Source organism: Acomys minous (assembly GCF_964271855.1).
Source record: "Acomys minous genome assembly, chromosome: 8".
NCBI lineage: Eukaryota > Metazoa > Chordata > Mammalia > Rodentia > Muridae > Acomys > Acomys minous.
In genome coordinates this window covers 100,342,348-100,368,371 of record NC_140489.1, presented here as the reverse complement: position 1 = coordinate 100,368,371, position 26,024 = coordinate 100,342,348, and the positions used below count along the sequence as shown (strand labels likewise).

At 38.1% G+C, this 26,024-nt stretch overlaps 1 protein-coding gene across 6 annotated transcripts in view; it reads left to right on the top strand.

Annotated features, from left to right (window-relative positions):
* Window positions 1-26,024, top strand: part of ITSN2 (intersectin 2) — a 111,142-nt gene that overhangs the window by 9,338 nt on the left and 75,780 nt on the right. For all 6 annotated transcript variants that reach the window (XM_084793402.1, XM_084793401.1, XM_084793400.1 and 3 more), the window contains exons 2-5: window positions 14,392-14,454; window positions 21,492-21,584; window positions 23,388-23,451; window positions 24,663-24,826. In XM_084793402.1, coding sequence (XP_084649528.1) covers window positions 14,424-14,454; window positions 21,492-21,584; window positions 23,388-23,451; window positions 24,663-24,826 — 352 coding nt within the window. In that variant the 5' untranslated portion in view covers window positions 14,392-14,423. The remainder of the gene's footprint in view (window positions 1-14,391; window positions 14,455-21,491; window positions 21,585-23,387; window positions 23,452-24,662; window positions 24,827-26,024) is intronic.

The following is a 26,024-nucleotide window of genomic DNA, read 5'->3' as shown; positions in this document are numbered from 1 at the left end:
GGCTTGCTCCACAAGCATGGGACCTGAGTTTGAATCCCCAGCACCGGTATCAAAAGCCAAGCGCTTGTGCATACAGGTGCACACAGGTGCACACACACACCCTCCTGCCAAAGACAAAAGAAGTGATTCTTCCTTCCAAGTATTTGAAGTAGAAACCTGGCCTGAGGAAGTAACATTGAAACAGGCCTGGAAGCTCCTGGGGAGAAGAGCAGAGGGCCAGAAGCTAAAACTGAGAGAAAGCACCAGTGGTGATCCCCATTATGTGTGCAGTGAGTTGTTTACAACGGTTTGAGTATTGCGAACCCCACTTCTGGGAGAGCCTAAGGAGCAAAGCCCTGGGAGCCCCAATATATATTTGTGGGTACAGATGGAGTTTTTTGGTTTTCTTCTTTTTTTGGCACTGTGGGTTTTTTGTTGTTGTTGTTGTTGTTGTTTGTTTTTGTTTTGTTCTGTTTGCTTTTAGAAAGGGTCTTACGGTGTTGCTCAGGTTGTTTTCAACCCCCTGGCTACAAGTGAGTTTCCTGAGCCCCACCCATCCTGACACCTTCCCAGTAGCTGGGGTCACAAGCACACGCTGCTGCAGCCACCTGATGGTTACACGTGTGTTCCAAATGGCGACTCTTCCTTCTAGAGTGTGTGCCTCTGCTCCTATGGCGCAGGGCTCCGCTCACATGCAGACTTAGGCCTTTTACTAAGATGGCGAAGAACTTGGAGGGTCCCGACCTTATCCTGCCAAGGCTCTGCAGTGCTCAGGAGTCTGGTGAGCTGGAAGCCTTTGGAACCTTTGCTCCAGTGTGGTTTTCCTAGGCTAGTGCTTTAGCGTAGATGTCAGCTCTTTCTCACTAGCCCTGATGATGCTTCTGATTTCTATTTTGCCGTCTTGGATAAGACAGTCTACTCTTAATTTACTAGTTTAATTTTGAGATATACTGATAGCTGGTCTCTCATTTGCTAGAAATACTTTTCTAAGCTTTAAACTTCTTAAATTTAACTTCTCAGTAGATAGTTTAATTTGTTGTTGGTTTTGTTTTTGTTTTTTGAGACATGCCAAGAACTTGCCGTATAGACCAGGCTAGCCTCCAATTTGCCAGGATCCCTCTGCCCCTGCCTCTCAAATGCTTGGATTACAGGCCTGTACCATAACACCTGACCAATATTTTTTCTTTATGAAAGTAGTACATGCTAATTGGTGAAACTTAGATAAAAATATATTCCAAGTCCATCTTCCAGTGACAGTCATTTTTAGACTCCATTCTGTGGGTGTGTATGTGTGCCTGCATGAGTGTGCCCCAAACATTGAAGTTGAGAACACAGATTTTGTTATTTACGATTTAGGTTATTATCTTTATAAGTGTAACAGTTTCATTAATATTGTGTTTTCTTTTCTTTAAAAAGTAGAGATTTGCCAGATATGGTAGCACATGCCTTTAGTCTCAGCACTCATAGGGCAGAGGCAGGCAGATCTCAGTGAGTTCAAGGCCAGCCTGGTCTACAGAGTAAGTTCCAGGCAGCCAAGGCTAAGTAGGAAAACCTGTCTCAAGAAAAGAAAAAGGAAAGAAAAAAGGTAGATTTCTGGTTTTTCAAGGCAGGGTTTTTCTGTGTGTAGCCCTGGCTGTCTTGGAATTCTGTATGGATGGTGGTAGGATTTTTTTGAGTATGTTTCAGGTACCTTATGAAAAGTTACATTTGTACTCCCACAGGCTGTGCCTGTTCTTATGTTTCTAGCTCTGGGTGTTAGCGAGGATGAGGGGTGGAATTTTTATTTTGTTTGGTAAATTTATAAGTAAAACCAATGCAAAATGTAAAGCTTTTTCTTCTTTCTTTCTTTCTTTCTTTCTTTCTTTCTTTCTTTCTTTCTTTCGTGTGTGTGTGTGTGTGTGTGTGTGTGTGTGTGTGTGTGTACATAAAAAGAGTTTTTTGTTGTTGTTTTGTTTTTCCAGGGTTTCTCTATAGCCCTGGCTGTCCTGGAATTTTCTCTGTAGACCAAGTGGCTGGCCTCAAATTCAGAGATCCACTTTCCACTGCCTGGCTAATTTTTGTTTTCTTCATTATTAGCCAGGTTAACATTTATTTATTTGTTTGTTGATTTATTTTTATTTTATTTTTTTGAGACAGGATTTCTCTGTGTAGCCTTGACTGTCTTGGACTCAGTTTGTAGATCCACTTGCCTCTGCCTCCCCCAAGTGTTGGGATTATTGGCATGTTCCACTGCGCCTGCCACATTATTAATTTTAATAGCTCCCTATACATTAAATAACATTAACTGGTTATCTTCTGTGTGTAATTCCCCCTATTTGATTACGTTTTACTTAGAAAATATTTTTGAAATAGTTATGTAGAAGAATTTGTTTATTCTTTCCTTTGTTCGTCCTTTCTTTCTTTCTTTTTATTTTATGTGCATTTGTGTTTTGCCTGCATGCATGTCTGTGTGAGGGTGCCAGATCACTTGTAGCTGGATTACAGACAGTTGTGAGCTGTCATGTAGGTTCTGGGAATTGAACTTGGGTCTGTAAGAGCAGCCAGTGCTCTCAACCACTGAACCATCTTTCCAGCACCCCACTTTGTGTTTTCTTATAAAGGTTTAAAACTTTGAAAATTAAATTATTTCAAAGAAGTCACATTTTACTTGAAAGTCAAACATATTATTCAAGATTTTCTCTGCATACATTTTATCCAACCCAAGTAAATAGTTTTGTTTAAATATTTGCTCTTTGTATGAGACAGATGAGCATAGAGTGCAGAGCTGCCTGGTCCTCACCCTCCTTTGGGGCAGAGGCTGAGTCACAGGCTATTCTTAGGTGTGTTTCCCCTGTTCTGTGGGTGAATTGTCTTGTTCACAGTTGTTGACTGATTCTGCTAAAATTGTCTTAAAGCCTCAGTATGAATTTGAATCCTAAGGCAATATTAGTTCATCATTTCTATTTTTTTATGCCCTCTGACTTCTTGGTGCTTTGTTAGTTACACTTAGAGTTTATGAACACTGAAGTGTATATTTTATGTTTAAACATCTTAGACTGAAGAGAGTGAGTTCCAGAACAAGAATTAAAAGTTTGTATGAGGAGACTCTTAGGGATCAATATGTTTTCAATATTTGGAGTCAAAAACATACTCTTTTTACTAGTACTTGACATAACTAATTTACTTCAATAAAATAAAGCTGATGAATAGCTAGTTGGAAATAATGTTACTTTTAGTAGTTATAATAGCTGATATTTATATGGATATTTTATGTGCCACGTATTTTACAGATATGATATATTAGTCTTAAAATAACCTTGCATTTTGGTACAGTTAAACACATGGATTAGAAAATTATGTCTGTGTTGTGAACGAGACTACAAACCTGTGGAGTACATGTACTGGGACTCAACTCCAGTTAGGTGATCTATTTTCAAAGTAACTTTAGCCTGCTTGTCCAATGTGCAATTGAAAGTATGCTGATCTCTTAGGAGCTTGCTCTTAAAGAATATGTTAGTATCTACCGTATGGTTGACAACTGGACAGTAGGTATATGAAAATGAAGAGATAATCACAGGGGTTGACAGTCTTACAGAGGTGAGCAAGTATGAAAACGGAAGTTAGCATATTAGATGTTATGTACAAGAAGAAATGGAAGTGAAAGGAAGCTTTCATAGGTAGAAATGGAGACACCCCCTTTAAACTTTTTGTTGATTCTTTGTGAATTTCACATCATGTACCCCACTCATCTCCCCATCCTCCCATATCTGCCCTCTGCCCTTGCAACCTCTCCCAAAAAGAAAATAAAAAATAGAATCAGAACAAACCAACCAACCAAACAAACAAACAAACAAAATCTTATCATGGAAGCTGTAGTGTGTCACAGTGCGTCCCATAGTATACCCTTTGTCCACACATCTTGTAAATGTTCATTGCAGTGAGTCATTGGTCTGGTTTGAGGCCCCTGGCTGCTGCTACACTATCAATAATGGATCCTCACCAGGACTCCTCTTGGATACCCTGTTGATGTCCGGTAAGACTAGAATCTTATAAAAACATTGCATGAAGTGTAAAGAATATTAGACTATTTGGAATAACAGCTTTATAGTTCATTTACAATACATGCCACCATTTTAAAGTTCACAGTTCTATGGTTTTTAGTACATATGTTCATAGAATTGTACAGTTCTCACAGCTATCTGTTCAGAACTGTAGAGGTCTTTTGCCATCTAGGTTTTTGTTGGTTATTTGTTTTTCTTTCTTTCTTACTTTTTGAAGTTATAGTAAATAGTGTATTTTCAAGTGATTCAGTGTGTACTTTTACCAAACTTTGAAGGGAAATCTAATAGCAGTATTCCTTAAGCTGTTCACAAAATAGGAAGGAAGGAGATACTACCAAACTAGTTACAAGGCCAGTATTCAAGTATCTTGTTCAGGGTTTTTATGGCTATGTTCACAAAGAAAATTGGTCTACAGCTTTCTTTTTGTTGTTGTGCCTTTATCCAGCTTTGCCAAACTGAATTCAAGATCATATTAAGAAATTTGTACATCATGATCAAGTTGGTTTCATCCCAAGGATGCTTTAACATGCTCAAATCAACAAATGTAGAACCTGAGGATAGAAATCACATCATCAGTTCTATAGATAAAGAAAAAAAAAGCATTTGATAAAGTTCAACATGTCTTCAGAATAAAATTTCTGTAGAAAATGGAAGTAAACATAGCTAAACGTAGAAAGAGGTGTATATGACAAACCTGTAGCCAACATCACACTAATGGGGGAAAACCCAAGCATCCCTCACTCTTCTTTGCTCTTACTCAATATAGTATTTAGAGTCTCAGCTAGAGCCATAAAACAAGAGGAAGATATTAGAGGAGTACACATGAGAAAGGAGGAAACCAAATTATTCTTATTTGCAGATTCCTAAAAGGTCCTACAGACTCCACTAGAAACCTTGTAGATCTGATAAACACTTTCAGTAAATTTGTAGGATATAAAATCAACATACAAAAATTAGTAGCATGTATATATACCAATATCTTAGGTTTTTTGTTTTTCTGTTGTGACAAAAGCAACTTAGCAAGAAATGTTTTATTCTCACAGTCCTCAGGCTAATGGTACAGTCCATCTTGGTAGGGAAGACAAAGTAGCCTAACGGTGGGAAGCATCTGAGCGTACTGTGTTCACAGCGAGGAATCAGAGAGTGATGCAGTCACGCTGCTTCTCAGACCCTCTTCACCACTTACATAGTGCAGGATCCTGGCCAGGGAATGGTGCCACCCAGCAGTGGGTTGCCACCTCAGTTACCAAAATCAAGACAATCCTCCACAGGCATGCGCAGAGGCTGGTCTCTTAGACGAGTCTAGACTCCACCAAGTTAGTTGACAACTTTTATAACTTTCTGAGAAAGAAGTAAGGGAAAAGATAGAGTTTTGTTCCTTTAAGTGCCCAAATCGCCCTTATGATGTGTATAATTGCATTTGCCATACCTTGTTAGGTGGATATTTGGGCTGTTTGTACCTTTTTGGCTATTGTGAATAATAGTACTATAAGAAGTTGTGTGCGGTTCTTGTGTGGGCCTGTTTGTTTCATTTCTCCTAAGCTCGTCCTTAGAGTTGGAGTGCTGATTTATCTGATAACCCGCTTCTAACATTTTAAGTAGTTTCCACACTGTCTTCTAAAGTAGTAGACACATATTCCCACCAGCAGTGTAGGAAGGCTCTACTTCAGGAGAGTATATTTTGTAGGACTGATGAGCCACTACAAGAATCATAATGAAGATGATTTCTGAAAATTATTGGATTAGATATCAGTCTCCATTATAGTCCAAGATACCAAGTCATGAGCCTTTTCCTGATGGAAAATGAGCCGAATATGCAATTCATCTTGGTAGTTCTCAGGCCACCGTCCCCAGACTTTGATACTTGGTTATTACTACTTATTAAGACTCTAATTTGCCAAGGATCATTAAAAGTTAGAATTTATAAGCTAAAGTTATTTAGGTCTTACTGAAGACTAATTTTAAAAAATTTCCTCTGTATAAGGTTTGCTATTATTGAAAATTTCTATTATACATGCCCACCTGGGTGGATAAACACTGCATCGTTGGCGTTGGCTTGAGCTGGCTGTTTCCCCACTACTCTTGGACTAATATAATTAAGAAATAATACATAGTGGAATTCAAAGACAATTAAAATATATAAAAAGTTTTATGTTTTGTCCTGATCATATAATGAAATTATAATATGTAGGGATATTAAGATACTAACACCAATTTCTGCTGTTTCTTTAAAAAAAAAAAAAACAAGAATAGTAAAAATAAAAGACTTTTTTTTTCATTTATCTCACAGAATAATCTATACAGGATGAGTATATGAAAGATGCATACTTTGGGGCACAGTGGAGCAGGCCTGTAATCTTAGCTCTCAGAAGAAAAATCATGAGGCAGCGTAAACCCTTTCTTCAGTAGCCTTTGTCAGCATATTCCATCACAACAACAATAAAATAAACTAAGACAGAGGTCTTCAGGTCACCGCATTGTCTGCTTAGTAGATTTTTCATGCTTTAGGTTAGGGGCACTGTAGTGTGTTGCACACCGGTATCTTATCTTCCCTTTGTCCACTTTAATTTTTGAGACAGTGTCTCCCACTGAGACTAGAGAATGTCCTTTCAGACACCTGGGATGCATTTCCTTACCCGCACTCTACCCCAGCACTGGGGTTACAGACTGTACTGCCATGCATGGCACGTACGTAGGTACTGGATATCTAAACTCATGTCCTCATGCTTGTACGGCAGGCATTTTACCCACGGAACTATCTCCCCAGGCCAATGTCTTCCTGAATTAAACCAGGGTTAAGGGTTTGTATTTAAGCCCCATCTTACTGGAATTATGCCATCAGGCTATAGTGAGAGACTTTATCGATAAAGTCCAATTTAAGTTATTTGGTAATATGTATTAAAATGTCAAATCACTCTAACCCACTTTCCATATGTAGTATTTATCTTTGGAAACATCACATAAGTGTACACATATTTATGTTGAATACATGCATTAAGGATGTTTATTGGGGCTGAAGAGGTGACTCAGCAGTTAAGAGTGTGTAGTGTCCTGGTAGAGGTCCTAAGTTTGTTTCCCAACACCCACGTCAGGCAGCTCACAACCACTTGCAAACTAGCTTTAGGGAAACTGATACTTCTGGCCTCTAAGGGCATCTGCACTCACGTGCACATACCCACGTATAGGCGCACACACATACACACAATCAAAAATAAAAGTAAAATTTAAAAAGCATTTCAGAAAAAAAAAAAGGGATTCTATTATAGTGTTGTAATGGCAAAAAAAAAAAAAAATTGGTAACACGAAAAAATAGGTTGCAAAGCAATGAAGTGTGATCCTCCCAGCATCCAACTGTCCCCCTCTGTAAAGTCGTGTTGCCCAGGCTAGCCTTGAACTAACTCTGTAGTGCAGGCAGTCTTTGGATTCTGGCACTCCTGCTTCATCTTCCACAGTAGCTAGGCTTGTAGCTGCGGGCCACTAGGCCCAGCTCGCTTGCTTGTTTTTTTTTTTTTTTTTGTTTTTTTTTTGTTTTTTTTTTTTGTAAACTAACATTTCTTACTATATAAACAAGAAAATATCTCGAAAAATATATGCAGATATATTAATGATTGTTGTCTTGATGATTGGCTTTCATTTTAAATCTGTGTGGTTTTTAAGCTTCTTTCAAAAATAAAGTATTTGTTTGCATTTCCATCACTAGGGGTTTTGGTTCCTTATGTCGTTACTATCAATTGTGAGTAAGTCATCATTTATTTCCCAGGCTCCAGAAACCATCCGGATTGCTCAGCTCTGTTTACACTGTCTTCCCGTGCTCATTCACGTAACAAATGTCTGACAGTGTAGGGCCAAGGTTGATTCGAATGTACACACGTTTGCCTGATTCTTGGGAACTGATTTGTATGTGAACTTCCTTTTTCTATCTCAGAAAAGAAATTTTCACATAGATACTAGAGAGCCCAAGAAATTAGTCCTCAGCCCTTCCCTTTGAAGAGAGGGAAAGATAAAAAGAGTGGCAAGAAAAGAAATGTGTCTTTTCTCTGATGCTGTTTTCTTACTTCCATTCTTGTGACTCTCCATACTCATCCCCGTTGCCATATCTGAGCTTTATCCCCAGAGCCAGAAGCATCTGCCCTATGGTAGAACTTTATGCCCAAGCACTAGTTCCACTTACAAAGATAATGCTTCTTTTCACTTCTTTTCATTTTCCCTAGAAAAAGAGTTTTGCTTTCCTGTCTAAAAAGTAAAGATAGCAAGCCTCCTCCCCTTTCTTAAAAGTGCGTGCCTCCCCTGCCCCTCTTCTTTAGCAGCATACCTCTTCTGTTGTTTTGGTTTGGTTTTGAGATAGGGTCTCATATGTAGCCCTGGCTGACTTGGAACTCACTATGTAGACCAGGCTTGGTCTCAAACTCAGAGATTCTCCTGCCTCTGCCTCCTGAATGCTGAGATTAAAAGAAATGTGCCACTATGCTTGGCAACTACATATTTCTTGAGTCATGAACACTTCACTTCCCTTTACTGCATAATCCATTTCAATTTGATTTTTGAACTATACTTGTATTGGAACCGAACTTGACAGGTTGCTAAGATTAACACCTTGGCCTTTATTTGAGTATCATGTGACAATGATAATGCCTCCTTGGTTGGCTCAGTGGTTGAAGGCACCTACTTCCAAGCCTAACAGCCTGAGTGTGTTCACCTGGCCTCACATGGTAGAAGAGAACTGACCTCTGACCTCCGCTTGTCTGCTGTTGCTTGTACACATCCATGTCTACACACAAACACAAGTGTGCATAAAATAAATGATAATGTAGTAACAAATTAAAATATATGCCTTCAGGAATTGTATTATTATGGTTTTGGATGCCAGGCCTTTAGTCAAGCTTATTTAAACTTTAATTATTATGATTTAAAGTAGAGCTGAAACCCAAGCTTATTCTGTACTCAAAATGTAAAAGGCCTCGGAATATAATGACAAACCAATAAACTTTTATATTTAAAAGCATACTTAAAAAATCCCCAGCCAGTTTTAGAAGAGCCACGGTGCAGGGGACAATGTGATTGACAGCTGTATCCCTGATGCCTGGAAGATTTCAGGGAGGCAGTTCAGAGCCTCCTCTGCTTTTCTACCAGATATACTCCTCTATATAGTCAATCTTTTATAGATATATTTTATTATTTGTGTGTGTGTACATATGTGTGTATGTATGCACATGTGTATGTGTAATGCATGCGGGTACATATGTGTCGGGGCATGCTGTTGACATCAGATGACAGCCTTTTGAGCGTTGGCTCTCTCCTATGATGCGCTCTGGGTCTGGCACGGCCAGTGCTCTCACCCTCTCAGCCCCTCTCCAGGCTGATATGTCCAGCTATATTGCCTCCTTGCTTCCTTTTGTTTGTTTCTTTTTGTTGTTGTTGTTGTTACTGTTCACTTATTTCTATGTGAGCCATATTATTATTTACCAAATTAACTTGTTCAGAAAATATTTAAAAGTATTTTGTATGAGAGATATGGTTTAAGAGCTAGGCATAACAAAGTAAATAAAAATGGCCTATGCTAGAGCATGTGACAGACAAACACAAGGGTAATGGGAAATTCAAGTGCAGTATGATAAGAGAGATTATTGTGTTTGAACAGTGTTATAGACGTGCATAGGAGATAGTGATTAACTGCCAGGGAGGATAGCATTCTTTTCTTTTTTTCATATTTTCCCAAAGTAATTTATTTTATTTCATAGTTTTCTTTCTTTCTTTCTTTTTATTTTTTAGGAATTTTTTATATTAAAGAAAAGATGTCATTTGAATTGAGTCTTAAAGGATTAGAAGCCAGAGTGGTGACTGTGACAGACAATAGTTTTTTTACAGAGGAATAAGACAGAGAAAAAAGCATTCCTGTTCCAAGAAAGTTTGATGTCCACATCCATCAAGGGGGATGTTAGGTAAAGCAGATTGGAGTGAGGTTCTGAAAGGCCCTGTATTTCACCCAAGAACGCTAGACTCAAACTTGTAATTACTGGGGTAGTTTAAGCAGGAGGGAAGTTAGAGGGAAGACCAAAACTAGTAGCTGTGTGAGAATATATCAGGGTAGAACACTGTTCTAGAAGGTTCTACTAATGCACATATTGTGACTTGCTACTGACTCAAGTGAGGAGATGCCTGTTGAATTGCTAAAGTTCCCAGTGATGTGATTGGCCAGACTGGGGAACTGTCTTACAGGCAAGACTCTAGAGGTGTGTGATTTCTAGGTCCATTTTCGCTTACCAACTTGTGGGCTTGTACAACTCTCTTACAGCTTTCCTATCTTGAAAATTGTGGCCTTTGGACTAAATGGCTATCATTTTTCCTTTCTATAATTGTGTGCTTCTAAACAAACAAAACCCCCAGCCTTTACTGAGCCAGCTTTAATTTTAAATGGCTATAATTTTTTTCCCTGGGTCTTAAAGTCCCATGACGGAAGAGTCTATGACTGTAGGCCTAGCAGTCCCACTTTTCTCTGTCTTCGGGATCATATACTCCAAAACCAAAATTATATTTGGTGACATCTCCAGATTGCATTTGGATTAAATCTAATGAAATGAGTCTTTGCCTTATACCTGTTATCCACCAGGTAGGGTTTCTTCAAAGGTTGTCTGGCCAGTGCTCCACAGCTGTAATTAATAGTTCAAAGCATGACCACAAACTGCCCCTCGTCACACGGTATCATCTCCACACGTAGAGCAGGGTGTTTGTTGGACACCCGTGAATCATGTAAGCAAGGAGGTGCTGGTTAGTCACCTTCCCTTCAGAGTTGTATGCCAAGAGGCCAGAAACATCGGCACTCCTAATTTATTTGACGTGGCTTTGTGTGTTGTGGCAGCCTGGGCAGACAGTTTGCCCGCTGCTTGTATGAACATATAACCTTCTCATCATTATTATATTCATTTAGGAGAGGAAAAGATGCATAAAGCCAAAGCCAAACGGAGGAGTGCACAGGTTTTAGAATGAGAAAGGCTTGGAATCTCCTCATGGTTTCATGACATTGCATCTTGGCAAGTAATTGAAGCTCTCCATTCCTTTGTCTGTGAGATGAGTAAGATATCTGCCCTGCAAGGATTTTGCAGGAGGGTATTACAGGCTACCTAGCACTGGGCGCCTGAAGCTCCATGTGCAGAGCTGGAATGTTGGCTTCTTAATGAATATTAATTAAACATGACATATGGTAGGTGATTAATAGAAGTGTATTCAATTAATAGATAACTTAAGCAAGTGTTAGTAATTATTTTAAAAATGTGAAAGACTTGTGTAATCTGTCATGTTTTTCAAAATTTCAGTTTTAATGATTTCTTGTGAAGCGCTGGGGATCGAACCCAGGGTCTTGTGCATGCTAGGCAAGCGCCCTACCTCTGAGCTCCACCTCCAGATTTTTAGTAGCTCTCCAAGTCTGCTTGTAAACTAGGAAAATTGTTAAGCACGATGCAATTAATGATTCTAAAATGAGACAGAAAATTAATGTAACTAAAACAGATGCAGTGGTATGCTTTGAAGGCTTGTTCATTCCAATGAATTATTTTACCATCACTAGATACTACCAGAGTGAACTGAGTGCTGTATATGCATAAATGCTGCAGTATGGTGCTTACATGCATGGATAGGTGAATTCTACATGCAAGGTGGAAAAGATCTATACTAGTACTTTGGGTTTTGTTTGTTTGTTTTTTGAGACAGGGTTTTTCTGTATAGCCTTGGCTATCCTGGAACTTGCTCTGTAGTCCAGGCTGTCCTCATGGAGATCTGCCTGCCTCTGCTGCATGCGCCACCACCACCTGGCAATATTAGTACTTTCATCTTAGCCCAGGAGACTTGCCCTCCCTTTCCATTGTATTATTTGGTTATTTTCTAACTTTATTTCAGGATTATAATTGTGACAATTAAGTATCTATGACATGATATTTGGTTATCTTCTCAGAATACCCGATACTCAGCCAAAAGTGCTAGGCAGATGGTTTGTATGTTTAGACCTTAACTGATGAAAGGCTTTCTGTCCATGGGAGTCTGTCTTCAGTTGGTCTTTCTCTTATCCCAGTCATCGTGGGCATGTGTGTTGCTTTAGACGGTTACGTAATGTGCTATCTATAATGCTTTGGACAAGTGTTCTCCCATGTGTAATTGTCTGTTACAGGAAACTAGGAAGACGAAAGTGTCTGATGCCCCACATCCAAGTAGATAAGTTACTTTCAGGCATGAATGTTATTTTTCTTTTATATTTCTATGGTCATTTACATGGAAGAAGTAACATGTATTTGCAGAACTGTTCTGTGTTTAAGGAAATGATAGGCATAAGTAGTTGGTGAGACTTCCTTTGTGTTAATTAACTCTCTTATCTGGTCACCCCAAGCCCTCTCTATAATCCTCTATAATCCTGAGAGCTGTCTTTCTGTTTTCTTTTATTACACAGTCACTCATTTCCAGAGAGTCAGTGAGTTCTGCTTCTTTTGAGCCCTGCACTGTTTGTCAGCTCAGCTCTTCCCGTGGCCTCTGCTCTCTAGTGGGTGCCAGGCGTTGTTTGCAGCTTGCATTGCTTGATCGCCTTGCTTTGTCGTTTTTCATAGTTGAGCGTCTATCTTAAATGGAGTGTATGTTTCTTTCTCTAAAGTCTTTTAAAAATGCATGTCTGCTGCAGTTAAATTCAAGATTTTAAACGTTGTAATTACAACCAATTCTTACTTGTGTTGTAAGGCTCGACACCATACCTTCTAAAGGACTTTCAGCCACTCTACCAGAGTTTGGACATTAATTTTCTGTCAATAACTCCAATACTTGGAATTTATCTTTTTAAAGAAAGGAATGAAGAAAACTAACATGATAAATTTACTCCTACCCAGAAGGAGTAAAAGCATGTTGAGGAGACAGTTTTACAGTCCCTTGCCCTAAAGCTTGTTGTCAGCTGAGGATGAACATGCGTTTAGATGGGAGGGTGGTAGTGCAGAGTACACTTGCCAGTGCCATCGGAGGCCTTGTGCACGTTCCCCAGTTCCACTGTCCCGGCCTCTCTTTATTGTGTAGATGGGTGCTTTTTGCCATTAGCCATTCTGATCACCTCTCCGTTTACTCACCACATGATGTGGCTAACATGTCATAGATGAATTAATTTGCTCTGTAGGAGGGAAGGCAGCTGTGAATTCTCCTGTAAATAAATCAATTGCACTTATGTACCAGTTTTTTTGTCACTGCAAATCACTAAATAAATATGAAATTTAACAATATTTATCAAAGTCATTAGAGGATTGGATCCTTGGTAGCAAAGGATGCTACTGAAAACATCAATATAATGTTACCTTGAAGCCACTTTTTGACAGTCAGCCAGTTTTCTGGTGATAGCTTCATGTGAACCTTTCTTCACTGCTCTGTTTAAAATCACCTATAAGTACCTTTCAGAGGCTCCTAAAAGTATTAATAATTACATTATTTAGATAGATAGATGAGGTACTGAGTGGTCTTTTTAAACTTTATCTGACTAATATATTCTTCAAGATTCTTGAAGTTTGCCTTTATTTACAGTTAAATAATGAATGGGGGGGTGTTAGAATGATACTTCCCTTTTTCTGGATGTTTACAAAACAGTCATTTACTGAATACACACTATGTCTGGCCCTGTGTTGGGTTATGTAATAACTAATAAAATACTGATTAAAAGTATTGTAGACAAGGAATCTAAGACTTAAAAAAAGTTAAAAACCTTTTCTGTAGTCAGAGATGGGAATAGAGCCAGGTACATCTAAATCTAGAGCTGTTACTATAAAGACCCTTCTCTTACTAGTGTACTTGCTTAAGTAAGCATGTATGTGTTTTAATAATTATGATGCCTTTTGAAATTACTTTTAAACTTTGTGTGTCTGTATGCTTTGCAATATACTTTTAAGCCTATAGAGCTTAATTTAAAAAGCAGCATTACATTTATTTTGGAAATTATTTTTAATGGGGATAAAAAAAAAGAGTATTACAGATTTCCATGTGATTCTTAATATACTTACTTCATGCACTTGGTTTCCTTTAATCAATTCTTGCCTAGTCATAACAGCTTTCTCTCTCCTGAGTTGATTTCTGCAGAAATGTTGGTTAATGCCGAGGGTTTCTTCATTCTGCGTTGGCTGTTGCATATACTGTTTCTTTTAAATGGCCATGGAATGAAGGCAGCACTATTGCCAACAGAATCCCCTCAGTGCCCCCAACCATGAATTCTGCTTGTTCAGCAGCAGCAGCAGCAGCAGGAGCTCTGTGCTGGTTTTTGTTGGATGTGTGTGCTAAAGGGGACAGACAGTCCTACAGCTCAGTGAGTGCACTAAGCTGTGTTCTGCCTTTGATGTATTAATGGCACCGCGATCTCATGTTGCAGATGGCTGAGAGCTGCAAGAAAAATTCAGGACCATGATGGCTCAGTTCCCCACAGCTATGAATGGTAAGTAACTTTGTGCCTGGTAAGATGAGAGGATGTGGGTTTTGTTGTGGGGGTGAGCCTGTTGTTTGAAATATTTGTATAGATAATTTTGACTTTTTAATTGTAAAACTTGGAAGTATTCTGATTAAAAACACCAAGGGTTTTAAAGCATTATATGTATCTTCTTACTAATATTATACATAAATTCCACATTCCATTGAAACATTTTTGGTACTATCTGGAATATGTTCTTCCCACTGAATAGTTGAGAATAATTTAAAGGTATATTCTGCCTAATTCATGAAACTGCAGGACAAAAAGCTGAATGCTCTTAGGTGAATAGTAAGGGTGTTTTTAGTTGCACAGATGATTGCAAATAGACCAGGCCAACACATAATTATTTAGTAATACAGATATAATATTAAATGTTTCTTTATGAACATTTATATTACTTAATGTTTATATTGTATAGTTATTTAACTTGACAACCTTTGTTTGATCTCTGGGACTTATATGGTAGAAGGAGAGAAGTGACTCCTACAAGTTGTCTTCTGACCTCCTCACATGTGCCCTTCAAATAAATAAGTAAATAAATAAATGTATGTAATTTAAAACTTTGTAAGATTACAATGAATATTGTCTCCATTATGGAAATGATGTAAAATTATAGGGATTGATGCTATAGACATTTTAAAATAATAATTATTTTTCTATAATGAGTGATACATAAGTTCAAGATTAAGACAGCAATGCTCTTGTCCAGGTTTGAGGATTTCTGTGCCTCATATGAAATGTTTTCACTAAACTCAGTTTACTTACAAATTTCAATCAGCATATTAATGAGGTTTACAAATCAAACATGCAAGTAGTATGATCCCAGTCCTCCTATTATTCCATAAATATTATGTCTATTATATAGCTCATTGCATTATATATAAAAATTACTGGAAACAAAACAAAATGCCCATGTGAATAAGGTAGATACTATTAATTAGGAAAAGGTATGTAGGAATAAAGATAATCTTGAGAAATTGATAGCAGAGAGACGGTTATCTTTTTGTACTTAGTTGAGTAATTTGTAAATATCTAATTTAAGTTCCATTCAGGATTTAAAATGTTGTGGAAAGTCATATCCATGTACAGCACAAACTTCAAAAGCAGGGTGGACACCTCTAGGAAATCATTTGCCATAGCTGTTGTTGATGCCTGACACCTGAAAAATACAGCTGGACCCAGGTGTTTGTGTTAATGCTGTGACCTTTTCATTTGATTTTGCCACGTATATTTTTGTCATTCCGAGGCTAACTGCAGACATTGTAGGTTACTTTGATTCTCAGAGTGCCGTCTGTGTAATATAGTAGCCACGTCTGTCTATTTCAGTTTCAGTTTAAACTAATAAAAATTAAGTAAATCACACTGCTGCATTTCCTGTGCTTAAAACCGTATGTAGCTAAGGCTGCCATATTGGACAAACAAGATATTTTTTACTTAGTCTTTGGTGCTTTACTTCCCTTTTTTCCCCTTTCTTTTTAAAATTAAGACTAGAAAGGGTGTCAGTGCCTAATGTTTTTGTAACTGCAGCTCTGCTCCTAATCTTTTGCACTGCAGAACCGTCCTTCCCAAAGCCTTCTTAATCACATTGCTTTGCATTCTGCTTTTCAAAAATGGAATACATTTGCAGATTGAGAGAACATGATAGGCCTCCAAGTGCTAGGCAAGCGGTTATTTTAGATACATGTTGCTACTGGTTGATATTACAGTGTGATATAGCTTGTTTCAGACTCAGAATTATGGGGTGCTGAAGACTGACTGGGGAAGAAGTTCTGAAACCCATCATAGTGACTTTATCCATAATCTAGAAAAAAAGAGGAAAGAATACAGAATAAAAACTCCAATAAAGCCGGGTGGTGGTGGTACGCGCCTTTAATCCCAGCACTCAGGAGGCAGAGGCAAGTGGATCACTGTGAGTTTGAGGCCAGCCTGGACTACAAAGCAAGTCTAGGACAACCAAGGATACACAGAGAAACCCTGTCTCGAAAAACAAAAACAATAACAAAAACAAAAAAGCAAAACAAACAAACAAATAAACAAACAAAAACCCTCCAATAGCTTTAAGAATAATACCTCCTTCCCATTTTCTTGGAGCTTTATTATCTTTTCAGAGTTTTAGACTCAATAGTCTTTCAGCTGTGTGGTTGGGGATCAGCAGAGCTAGGTGTTGGGTGTGTGCAATCAGATGCAGCATTACACCATACTTGGAAAACCCAGATTTTTATTAGTCAATTCCACAACATAGGCTACAGGTCTGTTTGGAACAATGTAACTGATATGTTTTAGAGATATAAAATAGTGCTAGGTCAGTATACATCATTTATCTTAAGTGTTATTTGTTTAAATTTGCCTTAAATATTATTTAAACTGGAGATAAATATCAATGCAGACTATGTTTACTATTTAGTTTTTAATTGTATATAAATACAGCGTGTTTGAATTATGTACATTTAGAATTGTAAAATTGACGTACTATTTAGCTGTGTTCTTTATGTATGTTTGTATATTTATAGATATGTATATGTATCTACACATGGGAAAACAGGGTGATATTACTGACCAGCATATAGGTGGTTCTCTATAAATTGAGAACTTTTCCTTCTTCACTGGTTTTATGAATGTGCTTAACAGAGCCAAAGGCAAGAAGAGAATAAGCAACAGAAATCTTTCTGAAAATCCATCTTTAGTTTAGTGATGAGGAGGAAGTGGGAGGAATTTTGATGGGTTCCTAACATGATTATCAGGCAGTGTAAGAGGTCACTATCTTTTGTTTGTTTGCTTGGTTTTTCTCCCTCAAGACAGGGTTTCTCTGTTACACAGAGCCCTGGCTGTCCTGGACTGTCTGTAGACCAGGCTGGCCTCAAAGTTACAGAGATCCACCTGTCTCTGCCTCTCAAGTGCTGGGATTAAAGGCATGTGCTACAACCGCTTGGCTTTAAGGTATTTTAAAAAGTATTTTAAGTATTATTATTAACAGTCCATGCACCACCACATCTAACCTGTTTTGGTTTTTCTTTTTTTTTCCCCCCTCTAAGGGCACCAGATCTCATTATAGATGGTTGTGAGCCACCATGTGGCTACTCAGAATTGAACTCAGGACCTTTGGAAGAGCAGACAGTGCTCTTAACCGCTGAGCCATCTCTCCAGCTCCCCTGTTTTGGTTTTTCCAGACAGGGTTTCTCTGTATAGTCTTGGCTGTCCTGGACTCGCTTTGTAGATCAGACTGGCCTTGAACTCACAGAGATCTGCCTGCCTCTGCCTTCCTGAGTGCTCCTTCAGTGTCCCACGACACCCGGCATCAACCCCCATTCTTGTTATACTGTCATTCCATAAGACTTACAAAAATAGACAGATTGGGAGGTTTTCTGTCCTTCAGGTGCAGAATACCAAATAGTTAGCTCTTTGAAAGGTTCTGTTAGTGCTACGTTTTAAGTAAGGAAGCTAGAATTGTATCAACTATTTAAAAATTGGCTTTGAATCATCTACATTTCTGAATTTTTTTAAATTTTGTGGCTATCTAATTTCTAGAAAATTCTTGGTATATTAATATTTTAAATTTTAAAGTGGTCTTTTGTTTTGAAAATGATTTGAACATGATTTAAGTTATTCCATGTCTTAACTTACTTATTGAGTATTTCTATTTGCAGATAATGTTAATCATAATAAAAGTGTCTATTGTTTGTTATTTTCTTTTTTTTAATTTTTTAAATTTTATTTTATTAATTTATTCATATTACATCTCAATGGTTATCCCCTCCCTTGTATCCTCCCATTCCTCCCTCCCTCCCATTTTCCCCTTACTCCCCTCCCCTATGACTGTGACTGAGGAGGATTTCCTCCTCCTGTATATGCTCATAGGGTATCAAGTCTCTTCTTGGTAGCCTGCTATCCTTCCTCTGAGTGCCAGGCCTCAGTTGTTTGTTATTCTCATGGTGGTGAAGTCTTAAATATTAAGAAGGCTGGGAGCCCCTTTAAAAGGGGATTCATATTCGGTTTTGTTCCCCTTATATGTTTAATGAAGAGGTCATGATTGTTGCTTGGAGTCATGAGGAATTAAGCAACATATATTAACAGGCTGGGTGAATTTAATATTCTGAAAACAAGCATCCAAGAACAGTTGAAAAGATAGTTGTGTATAAAAGAGCACCATAGCCAGGCATGATGGTGCACACTGTTAATCTCAGGCAGTGACATGTGGATCTCTGTTGAGTTTGATGCCACTTGATCTACATAGCAAGTTCCATAGTGACACCTTTTTGCCCATTAAAAAAAATTTTAATTAGTTTTTTAGGTTAGCATACCAAGTAATGAGTTTTTTAAATGGAATTTTCATACGTGTATGTCATTACATTTTGTTTTGTCATTCCTGTCATTATCTTGTTGAGGTATATTGTGTATTCCATGTGGTCTCTGTAGAAACCCTTTGAGTTAGGTGGCATTCCTAAGTTGTGGAAGGTGGCTGCTACAGTTTAGAGGGCTTGAGCAACTTGTCCATGTACGCTGGAGCTGATAGAATTGAGGCAGTTCAGGCTACCTCAGTTTTTTTGTGGTCAAAGTTGGTTTTTTATTTCCCCTCATGCTGGGAACCAAACTCATGGCCTTGTGCATGCTAGCCACACACTACCAGTGAGCTATCCTCAACCCCCCAAGTTCTAATCTCAGATCTCCTACTTACTGTGTTATCTCAAGCATTACTTTTCCACCATTGCCTTTAGTTTCCTTCTCCATAGCAATACCCTAATTTATAGCACAGTGCTGGGGTTTACAGCTGTTCTTGGTCTTTGTGGTCATTTTCATCATTTTAGTCAACGTTTTCCCAAAGTCATACATAGTAAATATATGCACAGTTGTCCGTCTCTGCATGAGACTTCTGACAGTTGTTGTAATGGAATTCACACTGTGACATTATACTTGTTCTCAGCCATTCCTCTATACACACTGGCCTCCTCCATGTACCTTGTTTGTTTTGCTAGTTTTAATAGGTGAAAGATGATGTTTAGTGTTATTTTATTATAGGTATATTGTGTATTGCATGGACAATATGCTCGATCTCACTGATAAAAAGCTGATAAGACAAGGAAGGTTTTACTACATATGTGTTTATTTCAGAAGTGTGTAGCTTTAGCTGTTTTAGATTCTTCAACATATCTGTTTCTTTATTTTTAACTCTAACTCTTCTTTTTATAGTTTTTTTTTTTAATTTAGTCATTTAGGGCTAAGGAAATGTTATCAAATCAGTTTTAGGATCTATAATTAGAGTAGACCTTTATTTTTCAGTGGTAGATGTTTCTTGAAAATTGCCTTTCTAAAGGGGCTGGAGAAATGGCTTAGCAGTTAGGAGCACTGTCTGTTCTTCCAGAGATCTTGAGTTCGATCCCTACATGATGGCTCACAACCATCTATACTAAGATCAGATGCCCTTCTCTGGCATGCAGGTGTACATGCAGATATATATATATATATATATATATATATATATATATATATATATATATATATATCGAGAGAGAGAGAGAGAGAGAGAGAGAGAGAGAGAGAGAGAGAGAGAGAGAGAGAATATTGCCTTTCTAAGCTAGGCATGGTGGTACATGCCTTTAGTCCCAGCACTTGGGAGGCAGAGGTAGGCAGATCACCGTGAGTTTGAGGCCAGTCTGGTCTACAAAGAGTTGCAGGACAGTAGGTCTACCCAGCGAAACTCTGTCTCAAAAACAAAAAAGAAAATTGCCTTTCTAATACTGATTTTTTAAAAAATTATTTTTAACTCAGGGTGGATAGTAGATATGTGAGTTTATGTATCTAAATACATATGGCTTCTTGTTGACAGATGTTGAGTAAACTGAAAGAGTAGCCAGAGTGATATATAGGTGATTATTAGCCAAAGTGAATGTATAAAGCTTTCCAAAGTCTCCTCCAGAAACTGCTAATGATTGTAGTTGAAGGGCAGGCAGCAAAAGGGTTAATTTGTGAGTGTTATGTTCCCTCCAGTCCTGATCTATGTAGTAAGACACTTTTTTTCCTCCCTTGCTCCTTCTTTTATTGATACAGAGATCTATTCAGCAGTCACTTTTTATGAACCTTTTCCGAGTACTTAACTGGTCCTTGGGACAGAAAGAAACACACAAAAAGCCCCTGTTCCCAGGCCTCAAGGTCTGGTAGAGCAGATGGACATCAGACAGCATCTCCATAAGTGCTCCGCAGAAGCATGGACTCTCTCTTGAGAATCTGCAACAGGAAGCAATCATTGTCATCTAGACATATCAGTCCCCCTGAAGGAAGTGCCCTGAACTTGAGAAAGTCTCAAGTGGAGAGTTAGGGTTATAGCTTGGTGGGAGACATCTTACCTAGTACAGGGAGGCCTTAGGTTCAGTTCCTAGTGATAAAGGAAAAAGAAAACAACCCTTTGCAGTAAATTCAAACTAGTTATTTCCTGCTACTTTGTGTATTCACATGGGACCTTAGTGGGGAGTAGCCTCTTGGTGTACTTAGAGCGTCTTGCACACCCCTCTCGAGCCATGCCCTTTTTGTGTGAGGGAAGTGCTCTTATGCACATGGCAAAGTGCTCATGCTTCTGGCCTTTGCTTAGGTCTTAATCTTTCCTGTGATCTCACGTCTGATGTTTCTAACTTAGAATTCTACAGCTTTGTCATACTTGTGCTTAGGGTCCTTCACAATTTACACAGTAAATGATGATGCTTATTTTCTAGATATGAATTCTTTGAGAATGAGAATAATACTCTAATCTTTTTGTTGCCATTTTTACCTTATCTTTGTGAGTGGTATACAATTATTCAATAGATGTTAACTGAGTGGGTGACTGAAAGCCTTAGGGTTGTAGTATATAGTTGATAGAATTCTTTTTTTTAATGTCCTTCAGACATTAAATAGTCTCATTAAATGGATGCTTAATATTCATATTTGCATGCTAGAATTTTGCATTCTTACGGATATACCATTTTGAGCAGGCTCATCTGCATACTATAATATCTTGGCCTTTCATATATTTTTAGGAGGGCCAAATATGTGGGCTATTACATCTGAAGAACGCACTAAGCATGACAAACAGTTTGATAACCTCAAGCCTTCAGGAGGTTACATAACAGGTTTGTATTTATTCTTTGTTATTTATTATAAATTATATTCCTGTTCATATATCTTACAGTTAGTTTTAATAAATGCTATGAAATTTGTGTTAAGTAATAAAATTCATATCTGTCAAAACTCTAGAATTTAAAAAAATACTTTTTCCTGAAAAAATAATTTTTTCCTGAAACTGTCTTAATTTGTTGATTCAATTTGGCATATGGGAATGCTTTTCTTGAATTCTAAGTGGTAGTCAGGATGTTTTATTACATATTAATACTATTTCAAGAAGGCTTTTTGTTTTGTTTTGTTTTTCAAGAAAGGGTCTCCTTGTGTAGCCTTGGCTGTCTTGGACTCACTTTGTAGACCAGGCTGGCCTCAAAATCACAGCAATCCACCAGCCTCTGCCTTCTGAGTGCTGGGATTAAAGAGGTGTGTGCCACCCTGCCTAGTTCTTTTATTTCCTTCTTATACCAGATATTTTTCCCAGAGATTCCCCCACTCCACCCCCCAGAAACTTTACATTTTTTGCATTTATTTAGGATTTGTTTTTGTTTTGAGAGATGGTCTTGCTCTATAGCTCAGACTGACCTCTAACTTGTTCTCCTTCTGCCTCAGCTCCCTCCATTGAATCTGTTTCCACACTGCTATTTCTCATGTTTTTGAGCCTGTGTTAAGTGTTAATTGTTGGTGTTAACACTTGTTTTGTAGAAAGACCAGCAGAACAAAAAAGTGATTGATTTGCATTTGCCTTTCCTTTCTCTCCATTTCTGTGCAACTGCATCTTAATGCTTTATATATTCAAGGCCATCCTGCCCTGCAGAGGGAGTTCCAGGACAGCCAGCACTACGCAGAAAAACCCTGTCTTGGGGTGAGGGTTGTGGGGGAACTGTTGTCACAGTAATGATGCCTGTAGCATGTGTCAGCTCTGTACCACGCACTATTGCACTTCACCGTCACAGCACCCCAGTGTGGCAGGTGCTGTGCTCATCTGTGTGCACACAGGGCAAAGCCTAGACTGAGATGTGCTGTGGGCTTTGCCTAAGGCTATCGTGACCACTGCTGGTAACTGTCAGACTGACTGTGGAGTCCCTTCTCCTACGTACTACAGTCTGATGTCATTTGTATTCCTGCTGTGCTGTACTGCTGTTAGTCTGACTACTCTGCTGACAAGCTAATAATGGGCAGTCATCATCCATTGCTACCAGAAGATCTGAGGTTCCCGAGTCAGGACTTACCACTAACAGAACAGCTGGCATCATGGCCATGGCCCTGTTTCTGTTGGCTTCTTTTGTTCCCTGAGTCTGACCAGGATGATACAGAGGGCCAGAAAGATAAGTGTGCGTGCTGTGGGTGCTGCAGGAGAACACTAAGCTCAGAGAAGCCATTGTTCTGTGGCAAGCTTGCTCCTTGTTCCCGTGGGAGACATTATTGCTTCAGTCTTGAAGATTTTTCATTTACAAACCCCATCCTGAAAACCCAAACAGGAGGAATTGGGTTTTGTGTTCTTGGCTTGCACAGCAAGCTTACATACAAATATGGGGAAACCCATGGGGAGTGTTTCCCTAGCACTTAGTAGTTTTAACTATAGAACTCTTTTAGGGTAAACTCTTTTAAATGAATAATATACTCTTTCTTCACTGATTGTTAGTGGCGATTTATATTACTCTAAAATGTAAATAACTTTGTATATACATTTATAACTCACATATTTAATGATAAGAGCTAAAATCAACATTCTGTACCAACTGTTATTATTCATAAATACTGGAATAATTCCACTTACTAATGTATCACTTGGCATTTGTGTTTATTACTTTCAGGTGATCAAGCCCGTACATTTTTCTTACAATCAGGTCTGCCGGCCCCAGTTTTAGCTGAAATATGGTAAAATACTTTCTTTTATAAATGCACTTAAGTTTCTGATGGGCTGTTGTTGTTTTTTAAATAATACATTATTAACATCAAATTATTTTCATATTGTGGATAAGAATGTTTGTGTTATTTCATCAGTTGTTAAATAAGAATATTTCCTTAGCTTTTTAAAAAATAAATTATGCTGAATAAATGATTGAAAATAATTTGAAATGCTATAGAACAAATTCTAATTCCATTAGAATTCAAGAAAGGATGTATAAATTATTGAAAATATTTCTATATAATTGACAAAAATCTCAAATTCCCTTTTATTTTATTGTAGTTTTGTTACTTTTCATCATCTGTAAGCCCCAAAGTAGCCATCCCTTCCCTTGATCTTACTTTAAAAATACTCTAGAGGGGCAACAGAGATGCTCAGTGGCTAAGAGCACTGGCTGCTCTTGCAGAGGACCTGGTTCAGTTCCCAGCACCCACATGGCAGCTCACACCCATCTATGACTCTAGTTCTAGGAGAGCTGACACCCTCTTCTGACTTCTGTGGGTACCAGGCACACATGTTGTGCATATACATACATGTAGGCAAAGGACTCATACCCATAAAGAAATAACATGTCTTCAAGAGTATCTGGGATTATGCTTTTAAAATGTATTTATAACAAATAATAACTTCTACCCCATTCTTTTTCCGTAGGAACATTTTGAGTGCTTGATAGAATACTAGTCAAACATTTTAATTCTTTGAACAAGTGAATAAGTTAAATTTAGAATTTACTTACCTATATAAAATACACACACTATATAGCTTTGGATGTCCTAAAGCTCACTCTGTAGACCAGGCTGGCCTCCAACATGGAACAATCCCTTTATCTCTGCCTCTATAATGTGCAATCTGTCGTTCCTAGTTTACGATTATAGTATTCTTGAGATACTGTATATACTAATATACTCATATGGTATATTAGTTTATATCCAGATTGTTGGAAATCCTCTCCAGACTATCTAGATTCTGTACAGTCTGTGAGCATTTTGTTAGATACTATCTCCGGCTAGTATTTCTTACTGTGGAGGTTTTCTGTTATTCATATATATGTATATTTAATTAAGTGATGATCTACATGTGAATGCTTTGTCATTGTTTTTATTTTTTTCAACCTTAACAGTAATTTTTATTTCCTCATCACCACCCCAACACGGATCTACTCACCTCTCTCTCCTTCTAGGGCCTTGTCAGACCTGAACAAGGACGGGAAGATGGACCAGCAAGAGTTCTCCATAGCTATGAAACTCATAAAGCTAAAGCTTCAAGGCCAGCAGCTGCCTGTAGTTCTCCCTCCTGTCATGAAACAACCCCCTATGTTCTCTCCACTAATCTCTGCTCGTTTTGGTATGTATTTATTAATTTAGCAGCTGTATTGCTTGATAAGCTTGATTCCTTGGGGATCAAGAAAGGATGTATTAGCACAAAATGATAATCCAGACTCCCAGTTACGTATCATGCCTTTAAGAGAAGAGATCTCTTTTTTTCCTTCTTGTGGTTTTTTTGAGACAAGGTTTCTCTGGGTAGCCTTGGCGTCCTGGACTCGCTTTGTAGACCAGGCAGGCTTCAAACCCAAAGAGCTCCACCTGCATGTGCCACCACACCCAGTGATTTTGAATGTTATTAGCATAGAGACATGATAAATGCTTGCGATGATAGATATTATAAATACCCTGATTTGGTTATCATATATGTATACTTGTATCATAACACCACACTATACCTCATAGATAGATACAGTATGTGTCCTTAATATTAAATAAAGAAAACAAGAAGATTGACTAAATTTATTTGTGTGGGTAATTTAAAAATCATAGATGAGTAGAAATTTCTTTAAAGATTAATTAACCAGCTAAATTGAGGCCTAAAAATTGTAGTCTTTGCCCAACTTAGTTTATATAGTCATCAGAGATTACAGGTTGGTATGTTTTCCATATAATTTTGATTAGCCAATTTCTTATTAATTCTATGTGAAAGCACTCTATGTGAAAGCATTCAGTAAGGTGTGTCTGTGTTGAGAATGCATTCCTTTACATCAGATGTTAAATTTTTAAAACACTCTATTCTTCCATTGTTGTGCTCAGCGTAAAGATAAACACCAAATTACCCAGTGGCCATATTTTTATATTATACTTAGTGTTCTGCAGTTAAGAAAATAGAAGTCATCACTTATTTTTAAAGACTTAACTTTGTGCTAGGTGTTGGTGCCTCACACCTTTAATCCCAGCACTCGGGATCCCAGATCTCTTTGAGTTTGAGGCCAAGCTAGTCTACCAAAGCAAGTCCAGGATAGCTAGGACTACAGAGAAACCCTGTCTCCGGGGTTTGGGGGGGAGCTTATCTTTGAGTTCTTAGAAGAAACATGAGCATATAGCACATTTGCCAGTAATACATACATATAAACATGCCCACTATGTAAACCATTCCATCTACTAATTAGACCACATTCTGTTTGAGGAGTGAGCATGCGTATTAGTCTAGTAGTGTACCAGCCTGAGTAAGTCTCTCTACTCCTTTTAGTCAGGTAAGACATTTTATCTTTGAG